Raw genomic sequence first — 25,602 nt, forward strand, 5'->3', positions numbered from 1 at the left:
CTGGCCCAAACTACCAGAGCTCTTAAAAAAATCGGCCCTTGGAGAAGTCTCAGTCAAATAAGGGAGATTCAGAGTGGCCACTCTACTTGCTCCTTACAGTGTGCTTTAGAGATTTTTAAGAAGTTAAACAGCCTAATCATGTTATTAATTTTTCTCATTCAGTTTCTGCTGTTATTACTGCTGTTTGCTTTCCCTTTTAAAATTCTAAGCCATATAAATCCTAAGGATGTTTAAGTGTTAGAATGCCTGTATCATGTTAGAATTCCTTTGGCTTTTGAAATTTCTGTTGTAATGATGAAAGACGGATGAGGAAGGTAATTTAACTTAGATTAGGAAAGATGAGAGGCCAGGCACGGTGGCTCATGCCTGTAATCCCAGCACTTTGGGAGGCCAAGGAGGGCAGATCACTGGAGCCCAGGAGTTCAAGACCACCCTAGCAACAGCATGGCAAAACCCCTGTCTCTACTAAAAATACAAAAAAATTAGCCAGGTGTGGTGGCAGGCGCCTGTAGTCCCAACTACTAGGGAGGCTGAGGCAGGAGAATCACTTGAACCCAGGAGGTGGAGATTGCAGTGAGCTGAGATTATGCCACTGCATTCCAGCCTCCGTGAGAGCAAGACTGTCTCAAAAAAAAAAAAAAAGGAAAGGTGAGAAAGTGACATATTTTGGAGATGTTGTGAAGGAATAGTTGACACAATTTAGGAACTAGCTACTAGGAAAAGGTGCTATCTTTTATAAGGTAATTATTTAGTTTTTTAGCAATGTGTATGGTTTTACTGTGAGAACATTTGACAGAGACTAAAATGGAAGGATTTCTGGCCACCTTGCTAATTTGATGTGTTATTATAAATCATAATCTGGGATTTCCTCAGTACAGAAGACCCTTAAACCTTTCTAGCAAGTGCCTCTTGAGATTTTCATCTGGAATGCAGTGGGACCATTTTGTCATTATGCCTGCGGGAGCCTGGCCTCAACTGTCTTCGTTTGTGTTCCTAGTTCTCCTAGCACAGGATTTGGCACGTAATAGACATTTGCTAAATTGCAGGTATTAGTACAGTAATAACTAGCAAACAAATGAATCTTTTATAAAACATTCTTAGGTTTTATTCAAACTCAGAGTAAGTTGAGACTTTACCATAAAATATAATTTAACCATGAGTCAAAATTGGGAATACCTTGCCTGAGTTGTAATTTTTTTTTTAATGTGATTCCAGTGGTATGTTTGAACCCTGATATGTAAGTATCTGTGTGTTAAGATACGATTGGGTAGGTGGCAGGGGACCCTGAGGGAGGCCAGCTACTAAAAGGCCATAGTTTTGGTTTAATTTTATGAAATAATTTACTGAAAAAGAAACTTTGATTCACATCATTTCTTCATGCTTTAAGTGAGTCAACAGCATTGAGTGAGCTGTGCCTTCCTTAGTTGTCATTGAGGTTTTGAGGGAGGCAGGAAGGAGGAGGAGAGATAGCTGTGACGCACTAGGGTGGCAGGAGATGCAACTGTGCCTCTCAGTTGCCTGCTCCATGTGTCTCTGAGGGACTCTCCCTAACTTTGCAGAGCCCCTGTGCAACCAGATGGATTCACAGTTGCTGAGAACACCAACTGTACTGGGAAAAGGAGGTTGCTTATTTGGTTTAAGCAACAAATTAACTAGTTGAATCTAGCCTGCTTAATGTGGTACTGAGTAAGCCGATAGCAAGGTTAAAAATGAAACCTGGCAGGCACGGTGGCTCAAGCTTGTAATCCCGGCACTTTGGGAGGCCGAGACGGGCGGATCATGAGGTCAGGAGATTGAGACCATCCTGGCTAACACGATGAAACCCCGTCTCTACTAAAAATACAAAAAAATTAGCCGGGCGTGGTGGCAGCTAGTCCCAGCTTCTCGGGAATCTGAGGCAGGAGAATGGTGTGAACCCAGGAGGCGAAGCTTGCAGTGAGCCGAGATCATGCCGCGAGCCTGTTATCCCAGCAGTTTGGGAGGCCAAGGCCAGAGGATCGCTTGAGCCCAGGAGTTTGAGGCTGCAGTGAGCTGTGATGGCGCCACTGCACTCCAGCCTGGGTGACAGAGTGAGACCCTAACTCAAAAAATATATATTTCAGATTGCAATTTATTTTCATTATTCACAACTCTATAAAGTAACTATACACACTGAATTCTTGAATATTGAATTATTTCTGCTAGGGAAATACAGGGTTATGTTTCTGTAAGCCTCTGATGACGACATTTTCATCAACCAGTCAGCATACGTAACTTTCTTTTTTGTGTGTTTCTATTTAAAAACATCTTATTTAATATATATTCTTGATTTATTAACATTGAGCTCACAGCCAACAGCACTTTAACTCATGCCTGAACAAAGCTTATGTAACACATGTACTTTCTCAGTAAGGCTCATCACAGCCTTCTTACACTTAGGAACACTAGACAGCACTTCAGCACTGCATAGGGGGCCATTTTCAACAGTGAAAGCACTAACACAAGGTACAAAAATACATAAAATATGGCACTAGATAGATCATGGAAGGGACACTTGTTTGTAGTGTGAGAGTTGAAACAAGAAGGGAGAGCATCTCCTTGTTTGACCTTAGCCGGGAATATGCATGTGTGTCAAGTCCAATTTTTTGCCATTCTTTGCACACACATGCTGGTAAATGACCGTGAAACTACTGCAAGTGTTGATTTTGGAGTTAGAAATAAATTTTGTAAGTAGGTGAATTTGCAAATATGGAATCTACAATCTGCAGATAATGGTCATGCGTCGCTGAATGTTAGGGATACGTTCTGAGAAATGCATCCGTAGGCAATTTCATCATTGTGCCAGCATCACAGAGTGTACTTACATAAACCTAGGCTACACATCTAGGCTATATGGTATGGCTTGTTGCTCCTAGCTACAAGCCTGTGCAGCATGTTACTATACTGAATACTGTAGGTCATTGTAATGCAGTGGTAAGTATTTGTGTGTCCAAGCATATCTAAATGTAGAGAAGTACAGTAAAAATGCAATATGAAAGATAAAAAAATGTACACCTGTACAGGCCACTTACCATGGCCTGTAAGGGAGGGAGCATGCAGGACTGGAAGTTGTTCTGGGGAGGTCCGTGAGTGAGTGGACTCAACACTACTGTATACTTTGTAAACACTGTACACTTAGACTACACTAAATTTATTTAAAAATTGTTTTCTTCAATAATAAATTAACCTTAGCTTACTAGATGACAGCCATTGTACATGCCATCCATCATTGATGAAAACACCATTATCCAGCACCACGTGACTATAATGAGGATTGGCTGTCTTTTAAAGATGAAGACTTAATTTTAAAAACACAGCCCCTATACAGTTATCACACTTTTAAAGTTAATTCTTTAAGCCAGGGGTGGTGGCTGACGCCTGTAATCCCAGCACTTTGGGAGGCCAAGGCAGGAGGATTGCTTGAGTCCAGGAGTTCAACACCAGCCTGGGCAGCACAGCCACACCTCATTTCTACTAGAAATACAAAAATTAGCTGGGCATGGTGGTGCGCGCCTGTTGTCCCAACTACTCAGGAGGTTGAGGTGGGAGGATTACTTGAGCCCACGAATTTGAGGTTGCACTGAGCTATGATGGTGCCATTGCACTCCAGCCTGGGTAACAGAGCAAGACTCCAACTCGAAAAAAAAAAAGAAAAAAGTTGTTCTTTAATATCTCTCAGTGTCCATTCAGTGTTTACATCTCCTAATTGTCTCAATTTTTTTTTAAGTTTAGTTCATTCAACTCAGAATCCAAATGAGATCCATATGTTACAATTGGTTAAAATGTCTCTGTAGTTTCTCTTAATCTGTAGGGACCCCATCCATCATTTTCCCCCTTACTTGTTAAAGAGACTGGGTTGTTTGTCTTGTAGAGTTTCCCATAGTCCAGATTTTGATTGTTGTATTCTGGGCTTTCATATAACATATTGTTCTCTCTCCTAAAATTGCTGCAAATTAACTTGATCAGATTCTCTTCAGTATTTTGGCAAGATCACTTCATAGGTTTCTTTCCCTTTGTTTACCAATTTTCAAAATAATGTACTGATTTCTTAGCATTGTCCAAAGATGACAAATTAGGTTTTGTTTTTTTTTTTTTTCAGGGATGAGAGATGTGTATCATTATGAACTCATGGATTTAAAAATATTTCATGTGTTTTAATCTATTGTAGTTTGTGTTTTTATTAAATTTCAAACATTTTCCATCTTTAGCCGATGAGGGCATCTTTACATTAGCTTTTGAGTTTATCTGATACTACCCTAGTCTTCTTTTCTTTCCAATATAACAAGATCTGCTGGACTCATTGTGAACATTTCTTCATCCAGACATGAAATTAGGTTTTTCGCTAAAAAGTTCTAGTATTTAAGGGGTGACAGGAGGGAGAAAGAATGGTTTTTAGATACGCGCAATCTAAGCACTAGTTATATTCATTGCTACTGGGTTGGCTGTTGTTTCTAGGTTTTTTAAGAAGGCAGGTTAAAGAGAAACTGTAGTGTCCCTTTTTAAAAGGAAAATGAATTATGTCTGCATGTTTGTGTGTTTGACCTTCTTGTTCCCTCAGTAGATAAATGGCTACATTGTTTAAATACTTTTCTCTGCATTCCATTTTCCCCCCACATAACAGTATGTACTGGAGCTCACTCCGTAGAAGTATGTAGAAATTTTCCTCATTCCTTTTACATCTGCCTAATATTTCATTATGTGGATGTATTATAGTTTGTCACATCCCCAATTGATGGACATTTGGGGCTATTTGAGTCTTTTGCTATTATCATTAACCCATTTATGCCTAGTGTTCCATTATTGGAAAGCTAAGCTTGTGGGAGTTATTTATATCCTACTGCTCAAGGTCATCCCCGAGGTCTGATTTTTCACAAAAAAAATGTGCCCTCTGGCATAAGTGGTTAGTGCTGTACTGAATAGCTTCATGTACTTCTTCTTGTATTTTTACTGTTCTGTCTTTGTGATAGACTTCTAGAAATGTGATTTCAGATTCAAAAAGTAAATGCAAAGTTTTGTTAGAGCTTGCCAAATCTCTCTGTACTGCACCATTTTACATGCCCAGCAGTAGTGTGTGAGAGTGACTGTTGCCCCATAGTCTCACCAATCCATATATTGTAAATTGTTTGTGCTGTTTTTGTTTTGCTAGTCTTACAGGTGAGAAATGCTACCTCAGTATAGTTTTAATTTGCATTTTTCTTGCACTGAAATTAGAGCATCTCCTCATATGTTTAAGATCATTTGCATTTTTTCTCTGCAAACTGGCTGAAGCCCCCCTCTATGTTAGGGATAGTCCTTTTCCTATAACATAACTTGTAAATCTTTTTTTCATAGCATATCATTTGTTATTTTACTTTGCTTATAGCATTATTTCCATGTAAAACGTCTTTTTAATTCATATAACCAGATTTTTCAATCTTTTTTCCCCTACCTTCTGGATTTTAAGTCTTTTTTTTTTTTTTCCACTCTCAGGTTATAGAGAAATACACCCATTATTCTAGTACTTGTGTGTTTTGTTTTTTTCAGAAGGTGTGGAATTTATCCTGGAATATAGAGAAATAGATTCAATTTTATTTTTTTCCATATGTTTAGTTATCTTGATACCATTTACTAAAAAGACCACCTTTTCCCACTAATGTAAGATGCCGCTTTTACTGTCTACTAAATGTACATGTGTGCTTTTATCTGTTTATGATTGGGCTCATATCCATGTACCAGTACGCAACTTTAATTGTACCAGTATACAACTTTAATTACAGAGGCTTTTACCTGTGCTTTAAATTTGTACATTTTTATTTTTAATATTTAAAAAATGAAGATATAGAATTGCTGTTTAGTGTTAAAAGATGTGAGCATATCCTGACACTGAAATTTTCCAGTGACTCATGGTTAAAAGTCACCAGGCTATCATGAGAACTTTTTAATACAGTAGCTATGATGAGGAGGCAGCTTATTGGAACTATTCTGGGTGGTTATAGGCCAGGATGAAAGGATGAATTTGGAAAGGAAGGGAACAAGAATATTTTTTAAGACCTTGAAAAATAGTTTCTTAGAAGACTTATGATATGTAAGATTTGTTTGAAGATTGTCTGTAAAAAGTGTATCATGGTAGCTGGATGTGGTGGCGTGTGCCTGTAGTCCCAGCTACTCAGGAGGCTGAGGCGAGAGGATCTCTTGAGCCCAGGAGTTTGAGACCAGCCTAGGCAACAGAGTAAGACCCTGTCTCCAAAAAAAAAAAAAAAAAAAAAGTATAGCATGCAATTGTTATCTAAGTCTCTGGTAAATTTATTCTCTCCCTTTTTCCTCTTAGCACCATGTATGTGTTCGGTGGTTTCAATAGTCTCCTTCTCAGTGACATCCTGGTATTCACCTCGGAACAGTGTGATGGGCATCGGAGTGAAGCCGCTTGTTTAGCAGCAGGACCTGGTATCCGGTGTGTGTGGGACACAGGGTCATCTCAGTGTATCTCGTGGGCGCTGGCAACTGATGAACAAGAAGAAAAGTTAAAATCAGAATGTTTTTCCAAAAGAAGTATGTTTCTTTTTCCCTGCGTAGATTTTAATGAATTTGAGACCTCATTTTATCTGAATTGTGAAGGAACTTAGCATATGTATACTTTTTATGTTCACCTTATTATCCAAGATTATTCAGTAATAACTTGTAGAAAGTGTTTTTGGATATTTGAAAATTGGTTTGTAAACATCTCGAATGGGGACATGCCATGTGGCTCATAGAGGCTGTCTGCGGGTGATAGAGACATAACCTTCTTGGCATTGCGTAGACTTTGCATACTGACCCCAGATCCTGGCTGTGGTTGCTCTGAGGCAGTGCCATCCAGTAGAACTTTATTTTTGATGACGGAAATGTTCTGTGTCTGGACTGTCCCGATATGGTAGCCACTAGCCACGTGGGCTATCAAATACTTGAAATGTTAATTTAATTTTAATTTAAAATACATTTGTGGTTACTGGCTACCATATTGGATGCAGATCTAACATTAAGGATGAAATTAGGAGAGTCAGCCCGGAAAAGCCATGTTGAAGTAAATTATTTTGGTGGAGAGAGGGAGAGCTGCTGTCCTTGCAAAGTATTTTTGTCTGGCTTCTCTAGTTGGATACAACAGTGATATCAAGACAGACAGTTACTGAGGATGGGCAATGATCCCTGCTTCTAGAACCTCCCCTCATGTTTTCCAAGCTGTTTTCTTCCTTCTACCTGCTTTGCTGCTTGTCCTGTATTGCTGTGACATAGAGCACAATGCAGTACAGTGAAGCGATATATTTAAAAATTCTTTTTTATTTTATTTTTATTTATTTATTTTTTGAGACGGAGTCTCTGTCGCTCAGGCTGGAGTACAGCAGCACGATCTCAGCTCACTACAACCTCCACCTCCCAGGTTCAAGTGATTCTCATGCCTCAGCCTGTAATACTCAAGTAGCTGGGATTACAGTCACCTGCCACCATGCCCGGCTAGTTTTTGTATTTTTAGTAGAGACAGGGTTTTACCATGTTGGCCAGGCTGGTCTGGAACTCCTGACCTCAAGTGATCTGCCCCCCTCAGCCTCCCAAAGTGTTGGGATTACAGGCATGAGCTACTGTGCATGGCCAGAAAGTTCTTTAAAAGGAAGAATGTTGTCTCTACAAGATATTTATTTACATCAATTAAAGTATGTTGGCTGAATTTCTTACTAGTAGGATTGGTGTTGCAGTTAACTTGAGAGTTATGATGGGTAGAAGCAGCTTTCATTCCTGGAATGCTGCTCCAAGTTAAACTTTCACGAACATAAATTCTCAGTAAGAACACCCTGGGCTGGCCACAGGGGCTCACGCCTGTAATCCCAGCACTTTGGGAGGCTGAGGCACAGGGATTGCTTGAGCCCAGGAGTTCAAGACTAGCCTGGGCAACATAGTGAGACCCTGTCTCTACCAAAAACACAAAAATTAGCCAGATGTGGGCCTGGTGGTGCACGCCTGTAGTCCCAGCTACTAGGATGGCTGAGGCGAGAACGCTTGAGCCCAGGATGTTGAGGCTGCAGTGAGGCATGATTATGCCACTGCACTCCAGCCTGGGTGACAGAATGCGATTCTGTCTCAAAAAAAAAAAAAAAAAACAGGCCACCCAGGCAACTCACCCAGGTTCATTGGTGGGCTGGCGGGTGCTGGAGAACCAAGATTACCAGAACTTAGCAGGGTTAGTTCGTCTCTTGAAAGGGATAAAATCAGTGAAATAGTTCATTTTTAAACGAAATTTTAAAAGTTCAAATTACATGTGCATGTTTATAGGAAATAGTGTTGAATTACCTTAGGTGTTCATATCAACCTATTTGCTGTCATCTCATCTGAGACTTCAGTTCCCTGTTTCAGGCCACTTTCTGGGTGATCCCAATCCTTGGGATAATGACCAGGACAGCAAGAGCAGCCTAAGGAGCTGACTGCTGGGGTCCTTGTGAGGGTGGGACCTGCTTTTCTTGTTTGTGAATTCCCCCATGTGCGGAGTTTTTGAGATTCCGTCTCAAAAAATAAATAAATAAAAACAAAATAAAAAAGAACTTTTTAATATATCGCTTCACTGTACTGCATTGTACATGAGATGGTTGAACAGATGAGACAACATGGTTGTGCAGCTTCTCTTTTTTTTTTTTGGGCGGGGAGGACAGAGTCTCACTCTGTAGCCCAGGCTGGAGTGCAGTGGCGCAATTTCAGCTCACTGCAACCTCTGCCTCCCAGGTCCTGATTCAAGCAATTCTCCTACCTCAGCCTCCTGAGTAGCTGGGATTATAAGAACGCACCACTATGCCCAGCTAATTTGTCTATTTTTAGTAGAGACAGGATTTCACCATGTTGGCCAGGCTGGTCTTGAATTCCTGACCTCGTGATCCGCCCGCCTTGGCCTCCCAAAGTGCTGGGATTACAAGCATGAGCCATTGCGCCCAGCCGTGCAGCTTCTCTTTTCTAGAGTCAACAGGAGATGCAGCAGGTCTGTAGTAGCCCAGAAGTTCTCAAACTTGCACTCTTGAATTTACATGTACGTACAAAATGCAGCTCAGCCTAATGCCTCCTGCACAGTTCTGTGGTGCTGCCTACTTCCTGTGCCCAAATTAGCCTTGCATTTATAACTAGGAGGAATGACTTGATCTCCTACAATATTTTGGCTCCTGGGCTTCTTTGATGTTCGTTCTATTACTAGTTGATTTTTTTTTCTTGGAAAGAAAAGTATTCAAAGAGCCAGAATTTACTTTCATTATATCTTATAGTAGTTAAATTAACCTATCCTTGTTTTCACTTTCTGTGTACTTCTTTCTTTGGGGTACAAAGCAGCGTTTCTTTAGATTGTCTATCTCTAAATATTATTTTAACCAGAACATACCAAATATGTTTTCCTGCCAGTTTCATTCTTCATTTTACTTCTTAATCATTGTTACGATTTTTTTTAACTTCAGTCTCAGATTGTGCTCAACTGAAGTTGTCCCAGTTGATGAGATTTTCTTTTCTTTGTAGCTCTTGACCATGACAGATGTGACCAGCACACGGATTGTTACAGCTGCACAGCCAACACCAATGACTGCCACTGGTGCAATGACCATTGTGTCCCCAGGAACCACAGCTGCACGGAAGGCCAGGTCAGAGGCTGTTTCTCAAAGATTTCAGAAAAATCCTAATTTGTCATAGGTTTAGCTTTTATAGTGTATATGATATAAATAATGGCCCAGAGTTACTTTTCAAATGGGTTTCTATTTGGATTTTATTATCCCTGAGATTTTGCTTCAGGAAGAGATGTTCTTTATATTCCAAGGGTCCTACTAGCCCCGGGAATTTGTTGTGTTTTAGAAGAAGGTAGGACTGTTGTCCGTGGGCATGGCCGTGACTAAGCACTGGATCCTTAGTTTGAGGCATCTAATAGTCACCTCACTTTACCAGTGCCAGGTTTTGATAGCAAGTTAGGGTTTGAGACTGAGAGTGAGTCAGGTGTATAGTGGCCCATATTGAACTGTGGAAATGACAGACTTTGCAAAATCTCCTTGTTTTATATCTTGGTTTGGCATAATCTCACTGCTCATCATATATAGATTTTTAAATTTAAGTTATAAGATGACCCAGGCTTTTATAGTTTTTGACAGCTTATAAGACTTTTGTCAGTCTCATGCAGTTCATAAAATAGAAAACTTTCAGACTTTTGAAGTGAGCATTTGAAAAGCAGCAAGTTCAACATTCCCATTTTACAGATGAGCAGGTTGAGGCATGGTGTTTAAAAGAGTGGGCTGCTTCCTTGCCAGTTAAAAGCATGTCCTTGAGTAGAACATTACATTGTAGTGTTCCCACTGCAGAGCTACTGCAACTTTGTCTGTCTGTCTATCTATCTATCTATCTATCTATCTATCTATCTATCTATCTATCTATCTATCTATCTATCTATCTATCTATCTATTTATTTGCAGTTTGCTTCCTCAATTAGATTTTATTGTCAACAGTGTCCTGTTGGTCCTCACCATAAGTTCTCTCTGTGGATACAGGAGAAAAGCTTTTGTCCACTGTGTTCTAGATCTCCATTTTTAGGTATGAGAATTGCCCCAAGGATAACCCCATGTACTACTGTAACAAGAAGACCAGCTGCAGGAGCTGTGCCCTGGACCAGAATTGCCAGTGGGAGCCCCGGAATCAGGAGTGCATTGCCCTGCCCGGTAGGCCTTGCAGGGTCATCTTGGTGTGTGTGGGTCCAAGACTTCACCCCATTTCACCCAACACTGCGCAGCCTAGCTTGAACCTAGCAGAGGGGAAAAGCTAATTCTGTCCATTCATCCCCCACACCAGTATTATGAGGTATTTTGTTTTTAACTAAAATACGGTTCTTAAGTATTTCCTCCTACTGTCCTTTGAAATAAAGTGAAATGCCCTTCACTGCTCTGGAGAATTGAGTAACAGCTTGGTTCTGTATCACTGAGCCTGCTCCTTGTCTCTTTCCCATCCACCTTCAATAACCTGGGACTAGAACACGACGTCTCAGCAGCCAGTCTGCTGAGCACTTTAGGGAGAGTACTTCTTGTTAACCACTGGGATTTATTTGTCGGCACGTGCTAATGGGCCTTCTCTGAGAAGGAGAGGATGGATATTTCTGTCAGCAGCACTTTTATGGGTGATCTCCAGCCCTGAAAACCTCAATATATGCTACTTCTGAGGTTCAGGATGATGAATTCAGGGCCTGAGACCAGCCAGCCATGATTCAACCACTGTGATATATTTGTTCAACCAGGATGATCCAGGAAGGGGAACTTCCTTGGCTCTGCATAACGTCTGAGCTTGTTCAGGGAAGTTGGTTTGGACCAGGCCCTTTTTGAATGTCCCTTGGAAATTTTTGATTCAGCTTGCAGAGTGGGATTCTTTTCTTTATCTCAGTGTGTCCCAAATTTTAAGGTACAGCAAAAGACCTGGGAATTTTGCGAAAGGCATATTCTGGTGCAAATGTGGGGTGGGACCTGGAGTGTGCATTTTATCTGATCGACTGCTACACTGTGAGGAGCAAGTCTTTGTCTGTTCTTAAATGATCTCTTTCCCATGGTACCTTTCTTTTATCTCAGTGACTGTTACTGTTAATGAACATTGTTGATGTCTCCAGAGTACTTTGGTTCTGGTGAAGTTACTTTGTTCTTTCATTGTCTTCCAAGAAGCATTCATAGCTTCTGTGCAGTACCTTGTGTGGGTTCAGGATGATCACAGGTAGCAGATTACAAGCTTGCCTTGTATGCTATAGCCATATCACTTGGGTTGTTTCCCAAGAAGGACCTTCTCATCTTGCTTTTGGGATGCTGTGTATACTTGATTGTACCTTCCACCTGATAATATGAAAATATAGTGCAGCTTTTGGAGACTATAGATTTGTTAATTCCTTGATTCGTTTCCATTCTTGCAGTTTTTACCCCAGCCGTCCAATATGCATATTCATTTGTCTGCTCTTCACTTAGAATTTTAGTTTTCTTTCTAATTGTTCTTCAGAAGGAAGTGTACCAATCTAATATTGGCACCAAACTGGTGTTTTCCTCTAAGACATAGGAGAAGTGACTTCAGAATATGCTTTTTAGGATCCGGGAGATATCACTAGTAAACATTTTTAAATTATTGTATTCTGCATTTGGCCCTTAATAATGTGTCAGAGGCTCCCACATCCTAATGAAGTGCCTAGAATTTAAATTAGAAACCCATTTCGCTATTCAGTAATTTGAACTAATAATATAGTAGTTTTGTCTGATTTCTAAAACTCTTTTTTTTCTCTTTTCCCCTTAATGAAAGAAAATATCTGTGGCATTGGCTGGCATTTGGTTGGAAACTCATGTTTGAAAATTACTACTGCCAAGGAGAATTATGACAATGCTAAATTGTTCTGTAGGAACCACAATGCCGTTTTGGCTTCTCTTACAACCCAGAAGAAGGTAGAATTTGTCCTTAAGCAGCTGCGAATAATGCAGTCATCTCAGAGCATGGTGAGTTAAAATCCTCAAAACTTAAATTTCTGGTATCCACCTTTCTATCAAGGCCATGACTGCAATTTGCATGTGGAAGGCTGTGGATATGTGTGATGTGCTTGGCAAGAGGGGGAGTGCTGGTAAATGCAGCCTGAGGGACTGTGGGTTTGTGCTGTCAGAGTCACTTCCTCATATGCCTTGTTTATCTTAAAATTTTTAATACTTTGTATATATAAGATCTATGAATAATTATGTGGGGGATGAATTGCAACATGTATATGTGTACATACTCTGGTGACATCAGTAGGTGATTTCATATCTGTTTTACCTCTGGGTTCTGCTAGGGGAGAAGGAGATTCTCAGTCACTGATAATTAGCTAGGTTGGATTAAATCACCTGAGTTCCTTGAAGTTAAGGTATTATAATAGTGCATAATACTGTATAATTACCATTAAGAAATGTACATCTCAGCTGGACGCGGTGGTTTACTCCTGTAATCCCAGCACTTTGGGAGGCTGAGACGGGTGGATCACCTGAGGTCAGGAGTTCGAGACCAGCCTGACCAATATGGTAAAACTCCGTCTCTAGTAAAAATACAAAAATCAGCCAGGCATGGTGGCGTGCGCCTGTGGTCCCACCTACTCAGGAGGCCGAGGCAGGAGAATTGCTTGAACCCAGGAGGTGGAGGTTGCAGTGAGCCAAGATCGCGCCACTGCACTCCAGCCTGGGCGACAGAGCGATACTCCATCTCAAAACAAAAAAACAAAACAAAACAAAAGAAATGTACATCTGCTTGGGTCTTTCACAGCCCAACCATCTCAAAAGAAGAGAGTACCTTTTTGTCAAGAGTTTCTAAGCCCAGAAAGGCTCAGTTCTCTGCCTGTCCACCCAGTGCTCTCAGGGGGCTTATAGTCAATATTGCATGATCACATTTTGTCATTTTTAGTCCAGAGTCATAAATTGTGATGCTACCCTCAGTTAAGTAGACTCATAAAACAAAGTTCTTTCAGCAGTTTCAGCTGTGGTACAGAAACATTTAGTGGAAATGTTCTTATCAAGCAGGGAGGAGTTGAGGGCAACGCTTCTTTGGGTACAGCCTTCTTCATGTGAAGGTATGGAAATGTGGCCTGGGTCTTGGCTGCATGTGGCCTCTGTGTACCACCTATAGGGCCATTCTGAGACTGGTGGGAGGTGCCCTGTATTTACTTTTCTCCAATTAGTCCCTTTTTTCAGTGCAACTTAGATAGGGTATAGACACTCAAACATTGGCGACATATTCTTAGTGTGTTTACCTCAGGCTACTGTGACCACATTTGGCATTTCATAATATTTTGATAGCTTTTTCAGATTTCAGAATCTCCATTGGCAACTGTCTCTGTTGTTTCTCTTCCCATGTCCAAATGTGGGTCTCTTCCAGCATTCCATCTTTGGCTGGTAGCTGACCTTTCCCATAGTCATTCGTTCCCTCAGAAAATGGATGGCTCCCAGCTTTGTTGATTACCCTGGCATCTCTAACAATGACTCTCAAGTCCACAGAAGTTAAAAGGGTTCAACCAGGTGGCCACAGATATACTTCTGGTACCCTTTCTCTCTTCCTTAGGTTTTCTAACTCTAAACGTTTCTAGGTATTCTAATCTGCTGTGGCCATGTTTATGAACAGAAATTCACAGTCTTAATGATAAGACTGACAGATGAGAGACAACTGAAGTGTAATGACCTTCCACAGCTATACCTCTAGATGTAGCCCAGTTGGTAGAGCCCAGATTTTTATGGAAAAACAAGAAAGGGCACCCAGCCTAGCCTTTAGGACAGAGACTGGTTGGTAGAAAGCTGGAAGGAGGTGACCCCTGAAGGTGAAAAGGAGTGAATTAGGATGTCGAAGAGGGAAGGGCTTCCTGTGTATTAATTAGTACCCCCATGTGTGAGATGTAGAGGGAGATGATTAAGGGAATGGCTCTTTGAGTGAGCTGCAGGTAAGTTTGCATGGTTGACTGCAGGCTGGATGGGAGGGGATTTTTATAGTTGAGCTTCAAGAAGGAACCAAGGCCAGACCCTGCGAGGCTGTGGCTACTATAGTAATGGATCTGAGTTTTATCATGAAGGCAAAGAAATTCTTGAAGGGCCTTTAAAAAGTATTTTTAACTTTCTTTCTTTCTTTTGGATCTATTTATTTTTTAGGTCTTTTAGTAGGCATGTGTATTTTTTCCTCTCAAAAATGGAAATAGGCCGGGTATGGTGGCTTATGCCTGTAATCCCAGCACTTTGGGAGGCCAGTGAGGGAGAATTGCTTGAGCCCAGAAGTTCAAGACTAGCCTGAGCAACATAGGGAGGCCCCGTCTCTACAAAAAGTTTTTTTTAAAAAATTAGCCTGGCATGGTGGCGGCACATACTTGTAGTTCCAGCTACTTGGGAGGCTGAGGCAAGAGGGTTGCTTGAGCCCAGGGATTTGAGGCTGCAGTGAGCCATGATCATGTCACTGCACTCCAGCATGGGCAACAGAGCGAGACCCTGTCTCAAAAGAAAACAAAGGGAGGGAAATACAGTATATCTTTTGTTTTATAACTACCAAAATTAGGAATACTTACCATTTCTTTTTTTTTTTTTTGAGACGGAGTCTCGCTCTGTCGCCCAGGCTGGAGTGCAGTGGCCGGATCTCAGCTCACTGCAAGCTCCGCCTCCCGGGTTCCCGCCATTCTCCTGCCTCAGCCTCCCGAGTAGCTGGGACTACAGGCGCCCACAACCGCGCCCGGCTAATTTTTTGTATTTTTAGTAGAGACGAGGTTTCACCGTGGTCTCGATCTCCTGACCTTGTGATCCGCCCGCCTCAGCCTCCCAAAGTGCTGGGATTACAGGCGTGAGCCACCGCGCCCGGCCACCATTTCTTGGCTAAACTTTTTATTTTGATTTTTAAAACTTTTTTAAAATTGCAATGAGAAGGAAATTTCAGGAGAGCAGAAGACAGACTATCCCAGGTGTCACTGTCCTGTTATTCCCTATAAAATCCAGTGCCAGGATGGATGAATGGATAAAGCAAATGTGGTGTAAGTTGAATATCCCTTATCTAAAATGCTTTGGACGAGGAACATTTCGAATTTTAGAATATTTGCATTATACTAACCAGTTCAGCATCCCTAATCTGGAAATCCAAAATGCTCTAGTGAACACTTTCCTTCAGCATCATGTTGGCACTCAAAAAGTTTTAGATTTTGGAGTGTTTTGGATTTCAGTTTAGGGATACTCAACTTATGTTTGGGGATAGCCATCTCTTCATATAGGTATTTCAGAACTTAAATACTGCTTTGCTATAATTTCTGTGAATTTTACGATATATTGTCTTCTCTGAGCTACATTTTTATCCTTTATAAAATGGCCATATTGAAGTGATGATCTGTCCTAATCTACCATGGCTGAGTCAAGGGATAGAGAGGTTTTCCTATGTCTATGGGGTATACTTAACTTGGTGGTTTTTATCTAGAAGCTTGTTTTGGTCAAGATGTTGGTTATATTCAGGCCAGGCATGGTGGCTCGTGCCTGTAATCTCAACACTTCGGGGGGCCGAGGTGGGAGGATCGCTTGAGCTCAGGAGTTTGAAACCAGCCAGGGCAACATGGCAAGACTCCATCTCCAAAATTAAAAAAAAAAAAAAAAATGTTAGTTGTATTCATACTTGTGTCTCTTTTGCCTTTAGTCCAAGCTCACTTTAACCCCATGGGTCGGCCTTCGGAAGATCAATGTGTCCTACTGGTGCTGGGAAGATATGTCCCCATTTACAAATAGTTTACTACAGTGGATGCCATCTGAGCCCAGTGATGCTGGATTCTGTGGAATTTTATCAGAACCCAGTACTCGGGGACTGAAGGCTGCAACCTGCATCAACCCACTCAATGGTAGCGTCTGTGAAAGGCCTGGTAAGTTCACGGGTGAATTAGGTGGTATTCAGAGTTTAATGTGAGAGAAACCATAGGAGGCATAGTTAATTGCTGAGATGTGTGAAGTAGTGATGAAAACAGATGAAGTATTGATTTCAAGCATGCAAAGCAGAGTATAACCCAGATTTCAGAAGCAGAAGGAAATATTCTGGGACCCTGAATAGTTTTAATTATAAAGAAAACCAAAAATAACTAACTATTCAAAGTAATAATAACCTACTCAAAGAAACTGATATTCTAATTAACAATGAGATTGATAGGTTTATTGACCAGAAAAAGTATTGAGAATTGCTCTGAAAGGCAAATATACTGGTGTTGGCAGAGAAATGCAGTGGAAGAACAAACAAAGAAGGGAAATAAAAACAAGGAAAAGATTAGTAAAGCAAGTCACTACAGGGACAGTGTTCAGAAAGGTAGTGTCAACAGGGAGAAAAGTGATGAAAGCAGTTCTGTAACCGAGGACAGAGGCAACCCAGAACTGCGCGAGAGCTGTGGGAGAGTACTGAGCGAACAGACACTCAGAGTTGCTTCCCAGCTTTCAGTCTCTCTGGGCTACATTTTGCCTAACTAAAGGCAGGCCCGGGGTAGCTGCTGTGGCATGAAGACAACCCAAAACGAGCCGCCTCCTCCTGCAGAGGAACTCACAAGCAGTTGGTGGAACTGTGGGTTATTTTGGGAGGCTGGCCTCCATTTGCATTGTGTCCAGTTTTGGGAAGATAATTTGTGAGGAATTACAGAGGTGTAGAAGAGAATTCATAGCATTGTAGAAGTCACCTTAAAATATGATTTTTAAACTTCTCTAGGGGAGCTGCCAAGCAGCCTTTCAGAATTCTGAATCCTTTGGTGAATTTAATGAATGCCGTGGTCCTTCTTCCCTCCAAAATTGCAAACATGAGATTTTACATACTCAAGTGGGTTGTAAAACCCTAAAGTTCATCCTGGGTCCCCAAACTCTAAGGGGCTTACAGCCCTACTTTTATGGAAAGATTCACTGTTTGCTCATCTTTGTCCTTGATGCTCTTTGAAAATAAAATTTTTTTTTCCACAAGTATGTAAATACACTTGACTAAACAGCACTTGATGACTTTTATTGTTTTCTGTTTTCTCTCATTTAATTGATTGCATGGCACATTAATGGGTCATCACCCACATTTGAAAAGTCTTGACCGGGCACAGTGGCTCACGCCTATAATCCCAGCACTTTGGGAGGCCAAGGCGGGTGGATCACGAGGTCAGGATATCGAGACCATCCTAGCTAACATGGTGAAATCCCATTTCTACTAAAAATACAAAAAATTAGCCGGACGTGATGGCATGCGCCTGCAGTCCCAGCTACTCGGGAGGCCAAGGCAGGAGAATCACTTGAACTGAGGAGGTGGAGGTTGCAGTGAGCCAAGATTATGCCACTGCACTCTAGCCTGGAGACACAGTGAGACTCTGTCTCAAAAAAACAAAAAAAAAAAAAAAAGAAAGAAAAAAAGAAAAGTCTTTAACCCTAGCAGACATGGTGGGGGCTCTAAGTGTCTCTCTTGGGTTTCATTCCCAGCAAACCACAGTGCCAAGCAGTGCCGGACACCATGTGCCTTGAGGACAGCATGTGGAGAGTGCACCAGTGGCAGCTCTGAGTGCATGTGGTGCAGCAACATGAAGCAGTGTGTGGACTCCAATGCCTACGTGGCCTCTTTCCCTTTTGGCCAGTGTATGGAGTGGTATACAATGAGCACCTGTCCCCGTAAGTGAAAAAGGGAGCCCTAGGCACTTATGCATGCCCTCTGTATAGGCAACAACTCAGACATGGGGCTGTGCTCTCAGCCTCTTAACATTTTAGAAACAAGACTGGACATGACCTCTGCTCAAACCTGACCAGAGACTACCATCGAGACATTGCTGCCTGATGACAACCTTCATACAGAATCAGGCACATTGACAGTAAATAAATGTAGGACAGATCACAGAGTACAGAAATAACTTGTCCATCCTCAATGGCATATTGCGCAATCCATGTAATAGCTCCATATCTGAATGTCCTAATTTGTAAAGTAAATGCTTTCCAATAGATAACCTCTAAGGCCCCTTTTGCCTTCAATATCCTGGAATTGAGAAAGGAGGGAAGGGTCATCTCTGTTATGTATTGGGCAAAATACTGGGTTCTTTACATTCGTTATCTCTTTTAAATAATCAAGACAGAATAGTATTTTTGACTCATGCCAGTTGAATAGTCTGTTAAAGAAAAATATAATTTAAATACAGTGAATTCAGATCTACCTGTGATAGTCAATTGCAACTTTTTTTTTTTTTTAATAGCTGAAAATTGTTCAGGCTACTGTACCTGTAGTCATTGCTTGGAGCAACCAGGCTGTGGCTGGTGTACTGATCCCAGCAATACTGGCAAAGGGAAATGCATAGAGGGTTCCTATAAAGGACCAGTGAAGATGCCTTCGCAGGCCCCTACAGGAAATTTCTATCCACAGCCCCTGCTCAATTCCAGCATGTGTCTGGAGGACAGCAGATACAACTGGTCTTTCATTCACTGTCCAGGTAAGATGCTTTGCATATCCAAATTCAAGTGTTTCATTACCGATTTATGAAGAATAAAACCTTGGAAGCTACGTTGTGTGTATGTAACTCCCTCCCCTCAGCCCCTTCCTTCTTCCTAATGATTGGTACAAGAAGGAATAGAGAGAAGATGATCCAAGGCCTGACCTGGACCTGCTGGGAGTGGTGGTGGGTTTCTAAGAAACCAATTCTAAGAAATTGACCTTTGATTCAGACTTGAAGTGACCACTTAGCAATGTGTCTGTCTGCTTCTAGAACAACTGGGAGAGGCTGGGCTGGTGCAAAGACTGCTCAGAGATTAGCGGTCAAGAACTTCTCTAAGAGCCTGTCAGACAGTGCTGTTGACAACAGGGCTCTTTGTGAGGACTTTATAAGGGGAAGTCCACTGTAAACAAAGGTAAAAGGCCAGAGACAGACTGGGAGAAAATACCTGCACTGTATGTAACAACTGATGATCATCCAAAATATATAAACTCCCACCCTCCAGAAAAAAGCTAAATGTGAACCCAACCGAAAAAGTGGTTATTGGAGATAAAGAAACCATTATCAGAAAAAGAAATAGAAGAGGAAAATGTAAACTAACACCAGGAACCAATTTTTTGTCTACTAAACTGGATCAAATTTTCCATGTTCCCTTTTTTCCATACTAAGATTTGGGGGATCTGCAATTCTATTTTTAATCTACTAGGAGTTAACTTTTTAATGAAATATTTAAATCTCTGCTTTTTCATTAATATCAAGAATGTATCTAGTAAAATGACAACCCAGAGAATGGGAGAAAATATTTGCAAATTATGTATCTAATAAGAATCTAATGTCCAAAACACATAACTCTTAAAACTCAACAATAGAAAGACAACCCAATTAAGAAATGGGTAAAGGATTTAAATAGACATATGTCCAGAGAAGAAATACAAATGGCCAATAAGCATACGAAAAGATACTCAGTATCATTCATCATTAGAGAAATGCAAGTCAAAGCCACAATTAGATACCACTTTACACCTGCTGAGATGGCTATAATCAATAAATCAGTTAGTAACAAGTATTGGCAAGGATATGTAGAAATTGGAACTCCCATGCAGGTTGGCAGGTCCTCAGAAAGTTAAATATAGAGTTATCTTATGGCCCAGCAGTTTTACTCCTAGGTACATACCCAAGAAAATTGAAAACATATGTTACCCAAAAACTTGTATATAAATGCTCATGCTTATAGCATCATTCTCATAGCCTCATGCTCATAGCAACATTATTCATAATAAGCAAAAGTGAAAACAAGCCAAATAGCTGGCGAATGGATGAACAAAGTGTTGTATGTTCATACAGTGTAATATTATTTGGCAATAAAAAGGAATGAAGTACAGACATATTTTCTGATGTGGATTACCTTAAAAAAGCATGCTGTGTAAAAGAAGCCAGGTATAAAAGATGATGCATTGCATGATGCCATTTATATGAAATGTCCAAAGACAGTAGATGTTTAGTGGTTTCCTAAGACTGGGCATGGAAATGAAGAATAATAGGCATGAAGTTTTCTGGAGTAGCTGCAGCATTTTATGCTCTCACCAGCATCATATGAAGGTTCATATTTTTCCACGTGCTTGCCAATACTTGTTACTGACCATCTTTTTAACTAAAACTGTTCTAGTGGATGAGAAATGGCATCTCACTGTTGTTTGGATTTGTATTTTCCTGATAACTAATGAAATTGAACATCAACTTCATTAGTTAGCCTTTTGTATATCTTCTTTAGAGAAATATATATTCAAATTCTTTGCCCATTTTTCAGTTATGTTGTCTTTTTTATTATTGAATTGTAAGAGTTCTTTATGAATTCTGAAGTCCCTATTGGATATTATTTGCAAATACTTTCTCCCATTATATGGGTTTCTTTTCACTTTCTTAATATGCCTTTTGAAATCAGAAGTTTTCAGTTTTGATTAAGTTCCATGTATCAATATTTTATTTTATCCCATGTGCTTTTTGGTATTGTATCTAGAAAATCAGTGCCCAGAGCAAATCACATAGATTTGCTCCTAAGTTTTCTTTGAAAAGTTTCGTAGATTTATGTCTTACGTTAGGTCCTTTATCCATTTTGAGTTAATTTTTGTCTATGGTGTGAGGTAGGGGTCCAAACTCTCTTTTTGCCTGTGGATGTGGTCCCTGCACCATTTGTTGAAAAGACTTTTTTTTTTTTAACCATTGAATTTTCTTGGCACATTTGTTGCAAATCAGTTGGCTGTGAATCTAGGAACTTATTTCTAAGCTCTCATTTCTGTGCTGTTGACCTACATTTCTCCTTTTGCCAGTATTACACTGTTTTGATTACTGTTTTGATACTTTGTATAAGTTTTGAGATTGGGAAATCTAATTCCTCCACCTTTGTTCTTATTTTATAAGACTGTTATAGCTATTCTGGGTTTCTTGCATGTCCATATTAATTTTAGGAAGAGCTTGCCATTTTCTGCAACAACAAAAAGCCAACTGGTTTGATAAGGTTTGCATTGAATCTATTGGCCAATTTGTGGTGTACTGCCAGTTTGTTTGTTTGTTTGTTTGTTGAGACAGGGTCTCACTCTGTCATCCAGGGTGGAGTGCAGTGGTGCTATCTTGGCTCACTGTAACCTCCACTTTCCCAGGCTCAAGTGATTCTCCAGCCTCGGCCTCTACAGTAGCTGGTACTATAGGCGTGAGCCACCAACACCCAGCTAATTTTTGTATTTTTTTAGAGACAAGGTTTTGCCATGTTGCTCAGGCTGGTCTTGAACTCCTGAGCTCAAAGCAGTCCTCCTGCCTCTGCCTCCCAAAGTTCTGGGATTCCAGATGTGAGCCACCACGCCTGGCCTTTGCCATCTTAACAAGGTTAAATCTTCTAGCCTATGAACCTGGAATGTCTGTTTACCTCTTTACTTTCTTTTGGCATTGTTTTGTAGTTTTCAGTGTACATCATTGTCTTGTTCCCTTTTTTAGGGGAAAATAATTCAGTCTTTATTAAATATGATATTGGTTTAGATTTTTTTTAATACATACCCTTTATTGGGTTGAGAGTTTCCTTCTATTCTAGTTTTTTGAGGGTTTTGTAATGAATGAGTGCTAGATTTCGTCAAACAATTTTTCTGTGTCTACTTAGATGATCATGCAGTTTTGTTCTTTATTCTGTTAATACTATGTATTACACTAATTAAGAATGTTAAGCCAGTTTTGCATTCCTGGGATAAAGTCATGATGTATACTTTTTTATCATGATGTATATTTTTAATCTGCTATTGGATTCTATTTGCTAGTTGGGGATTTTCTGTCTGCGCTCATGAGGGGGATATAAGTTTGTGGTTTTCTTCTTTTGTGATTACTGTCTGGCTTTCATAGCAGGGTAGTACTAGACTCTTAGAGTAAGTTGGAACGTACTCCTTCTCCTCTATTTACTGGAAGAGATCGTCAAGGATTAGCATTAACTATTCTTTGTAATCTGTGTTTTTCTAGGAATTTGTCTATTTCATCTCAGTAATCGAATTTGTTAACGTACAGTTCATAATTTTTTTGTTGTTGTTGTTTGAGATAGAGTCTCACTCTTTCACTCAGTCTGGAGTGCAGTGGCATGATCCCTGCCCACTGCAACCTCCGCCTCCAGGTTCAAGTGATTCTCCTGCCTCAGCCCCCCAAGTAGCTGGGAGTACAGGCACACGCCACCACTCCTATCTAATTTTTTTGGTTTTGTTTTTGTTTTTAGTAGAGACAGGGTTTTACCATGTAGACCAGCACGGTCTCGATCTGACCTGTGATCTGCCCACCTCGGCCTCCCAAAGTGCTGGTGTGAGCCACCGCGCCCAGGTGTGAGCCATCGCGCCCAGCCAGTTCATAGCATTTTCTTTCAGGTTGCTCTTTAGTAATACGTAGTCACCTATTTAACCTGTTAAGGATTTTTTTTTCTAATTTGGTTTTATTCATTCTTTTACATTTTGTGAGGGCTCTAAATATTGTGAGTTTTTTTTTTTTTTTTTTTTAAGAGCTTGCTCTCTTATATTGCGGATGCAATAATTTAAGCCTTGTTGAATGTACTAAAATTTGTATTTTTCATTTTCTCATATTTCTTCCATTAACCCTTCCTTCAGGATTTGTTGCTGTGCATGTTTATCCTGGTGGTATTTGGAGATTGAGAATTTTCTTATACTGGTTAATCCTCAAGGTTAATTTCTATTAATAACTAAATGTGTAGATCTGTCAATATTGGTCAGTGGTTGGGTGTGCTGAGCTGTTGTGAAGGTGTGGTATGATCTCCTAGAAAAGCCAGCAAGCCAGCCTCAGGTCACTCCAGCTCTGGTCCACTTGGACTGTTGTTGACTGGTGTGCACTCCTCCCTCACTGGAAGAAGGAAGGAGCAATGGACCTGGGTGTCTGGGTGCAATTAGCATGTTCATGGATGTGCCAAGTGCCTCCCAGTCTTGGGTGGTAGGGCCACCTAAAGATAGCTGGCACATTGCCTTGAGTCTGCCTGCCTGCCTTTCTTTCTTTCTTTCTTTCTTTCTTTCTTTCTTTCTTTCTTTCTTTCTTTCTTTCTTTCTTTCTTTCTTTCTTTCTTTCTTTCTTTCTTTCTTTCTTTCTCTTTCTTTCTTTTCTCTTTCTCTTCCTTTCCTTCTCTTTTCTGTTTTCTTTTCTTTTCTTTCATTTTTGAGGTGGAGTTTTGCTCTTGTTGCTCAGGCTTGAGTGCAGTGGTGCTTTCTCGGCTCACTACAACCTTCACCTCTCAGGTTCAAGCGGTTCTCCTGCCTCAGCCTCCCAAGTAGCTGGGATTACAGGCACCTGCCACCACCCCTGGCTAATTTTTTGTATTTTTAGTAGAGACGGGGTTTCACCATGTTGGCCAGGCTGATCTCGAACTCCTGACCTCAAGTGATCCACCCACCTCGGCTTCCCAAAGTGCTGGGATTATAGGCGTGAGCTACCACACCCAGCTGAGTTTTCTTTCAAACACTCAAATACTAACAGGTGCATAAACAGAACAGGTACAAGGCTATAGAAGGTTGCCAAGATGGTGAAAAACTACATCACATTGATCAACCAAGGCAGATCTGAAGAATCAGATTTTGCTTACAGAGCAGGTTGTGCAACTATGTAAATATCTCCCCCATCCCATTCCTCCTTAGAGTTCTGCAGTGCACAGCCTGTGCAGCTGTCCTGAGCAGTCCTCAGAGGTCCAAGCTTCATATACCTTTCTAGTTGTAAAGCCTTATATCCATTAGGAGTCTTAGTAATCCCACTTGTGGAAATGTTTATCCATAAAGATGGTTATTTTTCTAATAATGAAAAATGTAAAGCAAACTAAATATTAGAATATAAGGCAATGGTAAAATAACAGTTAAGATTCATCAAAATCATTCTGCCATTTAAAGTTTTGTTTATAATTAATGAAATAATGTGGTAAAATAATTGTGATCTAAGTTAAAAAAGAAAGGTGAATATTAATATGAACATAATTGTGTAACACTGTATAGAAAAATACCAGAAGAAAAGATATCAAATGTGAACAGTGGTCTCTGGGTGGTTGGATTGTATATGATCTTTCCCATCCTTCTATTTTTTAAATATACTGTCATGAGCATATGTTATTTTTTAGTGAGTAACAACAAAAAATATTTTTTAGTGTCACTATGGGCTTTCACCTTGCTGTGATACATTTTCAGTTTTCCTGGACTAGCTCTTCTTTGATATTTTTTATCTTATTTCTCAAATTAGTTTTTAATGGGCCAGTTTGGGTGATTTATCAAAGATAAATTAACTACAGAGATAGTTGCAGATAAATCCTATTGAACTTACTCCATGTAGTTCTTCCATGGTACAGACCCCTTGAAACTCTTTTTCTTCCAGCTTGCCAATGCAATGGCCACAGTAAATGCATCAATCAGAGCATCTGTGAGAAATGTGAGAACCTGACCACAGGCAAGCACTGCGAGACCTGCATATCTGGCTTCTACGGTGATCCCACCAACGGAGGGAAATGTCAGCGTAAGTCAAATTGGTCAGATTTACTCATGGCAAATCGGTGTGGAACACAGTACTTCTATTTGACTTGAGTAGGAGGAAAAAAGCCACTTTGTTTTGGATACCACATTTCTTATTAAATCATACTGGTCAGAGGCTCAGCTGAGCTGGAAGAAAGAACTAAGGTTTCAGTGTAGCTGGTTAAAGCAACAAGCCAAAAATGTTAGAGTTAAGCTGACCACATTCTGCAGTGGTATAAACAAGGGCCCAAAACCAGAGAAAGTGCCAACTTCTGTTTCCTTTCCTCCCATTGAACAGGGCACAGGTCAATAGTCAGAGGGATCAGCTCAGACATGGGAGTCTTGGGGCTCGTCTCACTGAGGAGAGAGCCCCGGACAAAAGGTTCCAGCAGTATATGGACCCTAAGGTTGTGGGGAGGGCAAGGTGTAAGGGCTAGGAGTAGGAAAGTCCTGAGTTGGAGTCAGTTAGGAAAGTGTCTTCTGAATTCCCCCTCTTCCCCCCATCAGGAGGCCTTGGTGCCTGAAGAAGACCTCAGCCCAAGGCCTCAGATAGGGAGCCTGGGAATGAAGGCTCCAGGGCTAGGAATGTAAACATGTGAAGGAGCGTGACCCATGAGGTAGACCTGAGTCCTTAACTGCACCTCTCTCAGA

General features: G+C 40.7%; 1 protein-coding gene across 2 annotated transcripts in view; it reads left to right on the forward strand.

The window, feature by feature from the left end:
- The window catches only part of ATRN (attractin), a 180,028-nt gene that overhangs the window by 86,217 nt on the left and 68,209 nt on the right, over positions 1-25,602 (forward strand). For both annotated transcript variants that reach the window (XM_025399043.1, XM_025399044.1), the window contains exons 12-19: positions 6,326-6,546; positions 9,514-9,635; positions 10,556-10,694; positions 12,298-12,488; positions 16,159-16,378; positions 17,946-18,131; positions 18,704-18,937; positions 24,818-24,955. In XM_025399043.1, the coding sequence (XP_025254828.1) occupies positions 6,326-6,546; positions 9,514-9,635; positions 10,556-10,694; positions 12,298-12,488; positions 16,159-16,378; positions 17,946-18,131; positions 18,704-18,937; positions 24,818-24,955 (1,451 nt within the window). The remainder of the gene's footprint in view (positions 1-6,325; positions 6,547-9,513; positions 9,636-10,555; positions 10,695-12,297; positions 12,489-16,158; positions 16,379-17,945; positions 18,132-18,703; positions 18,938-24,817; positions 24,956-25,602) is intronic.

This window comes from Theropithecus gelada, chromosome 10, assembly GCF_003255815.1.
Source record: "Theropithecus gelada isolate Dixy chromosome 10, Tgel_1.0, whole genome shotgun sequence".
NCBI classification, from domain to species: domain Eukaryota; kingdom Metazoa; phylum Chordata; class Mammalia; order Primates; family Cercopithecidae; genus Theropithecus; species Theropithecus gelada.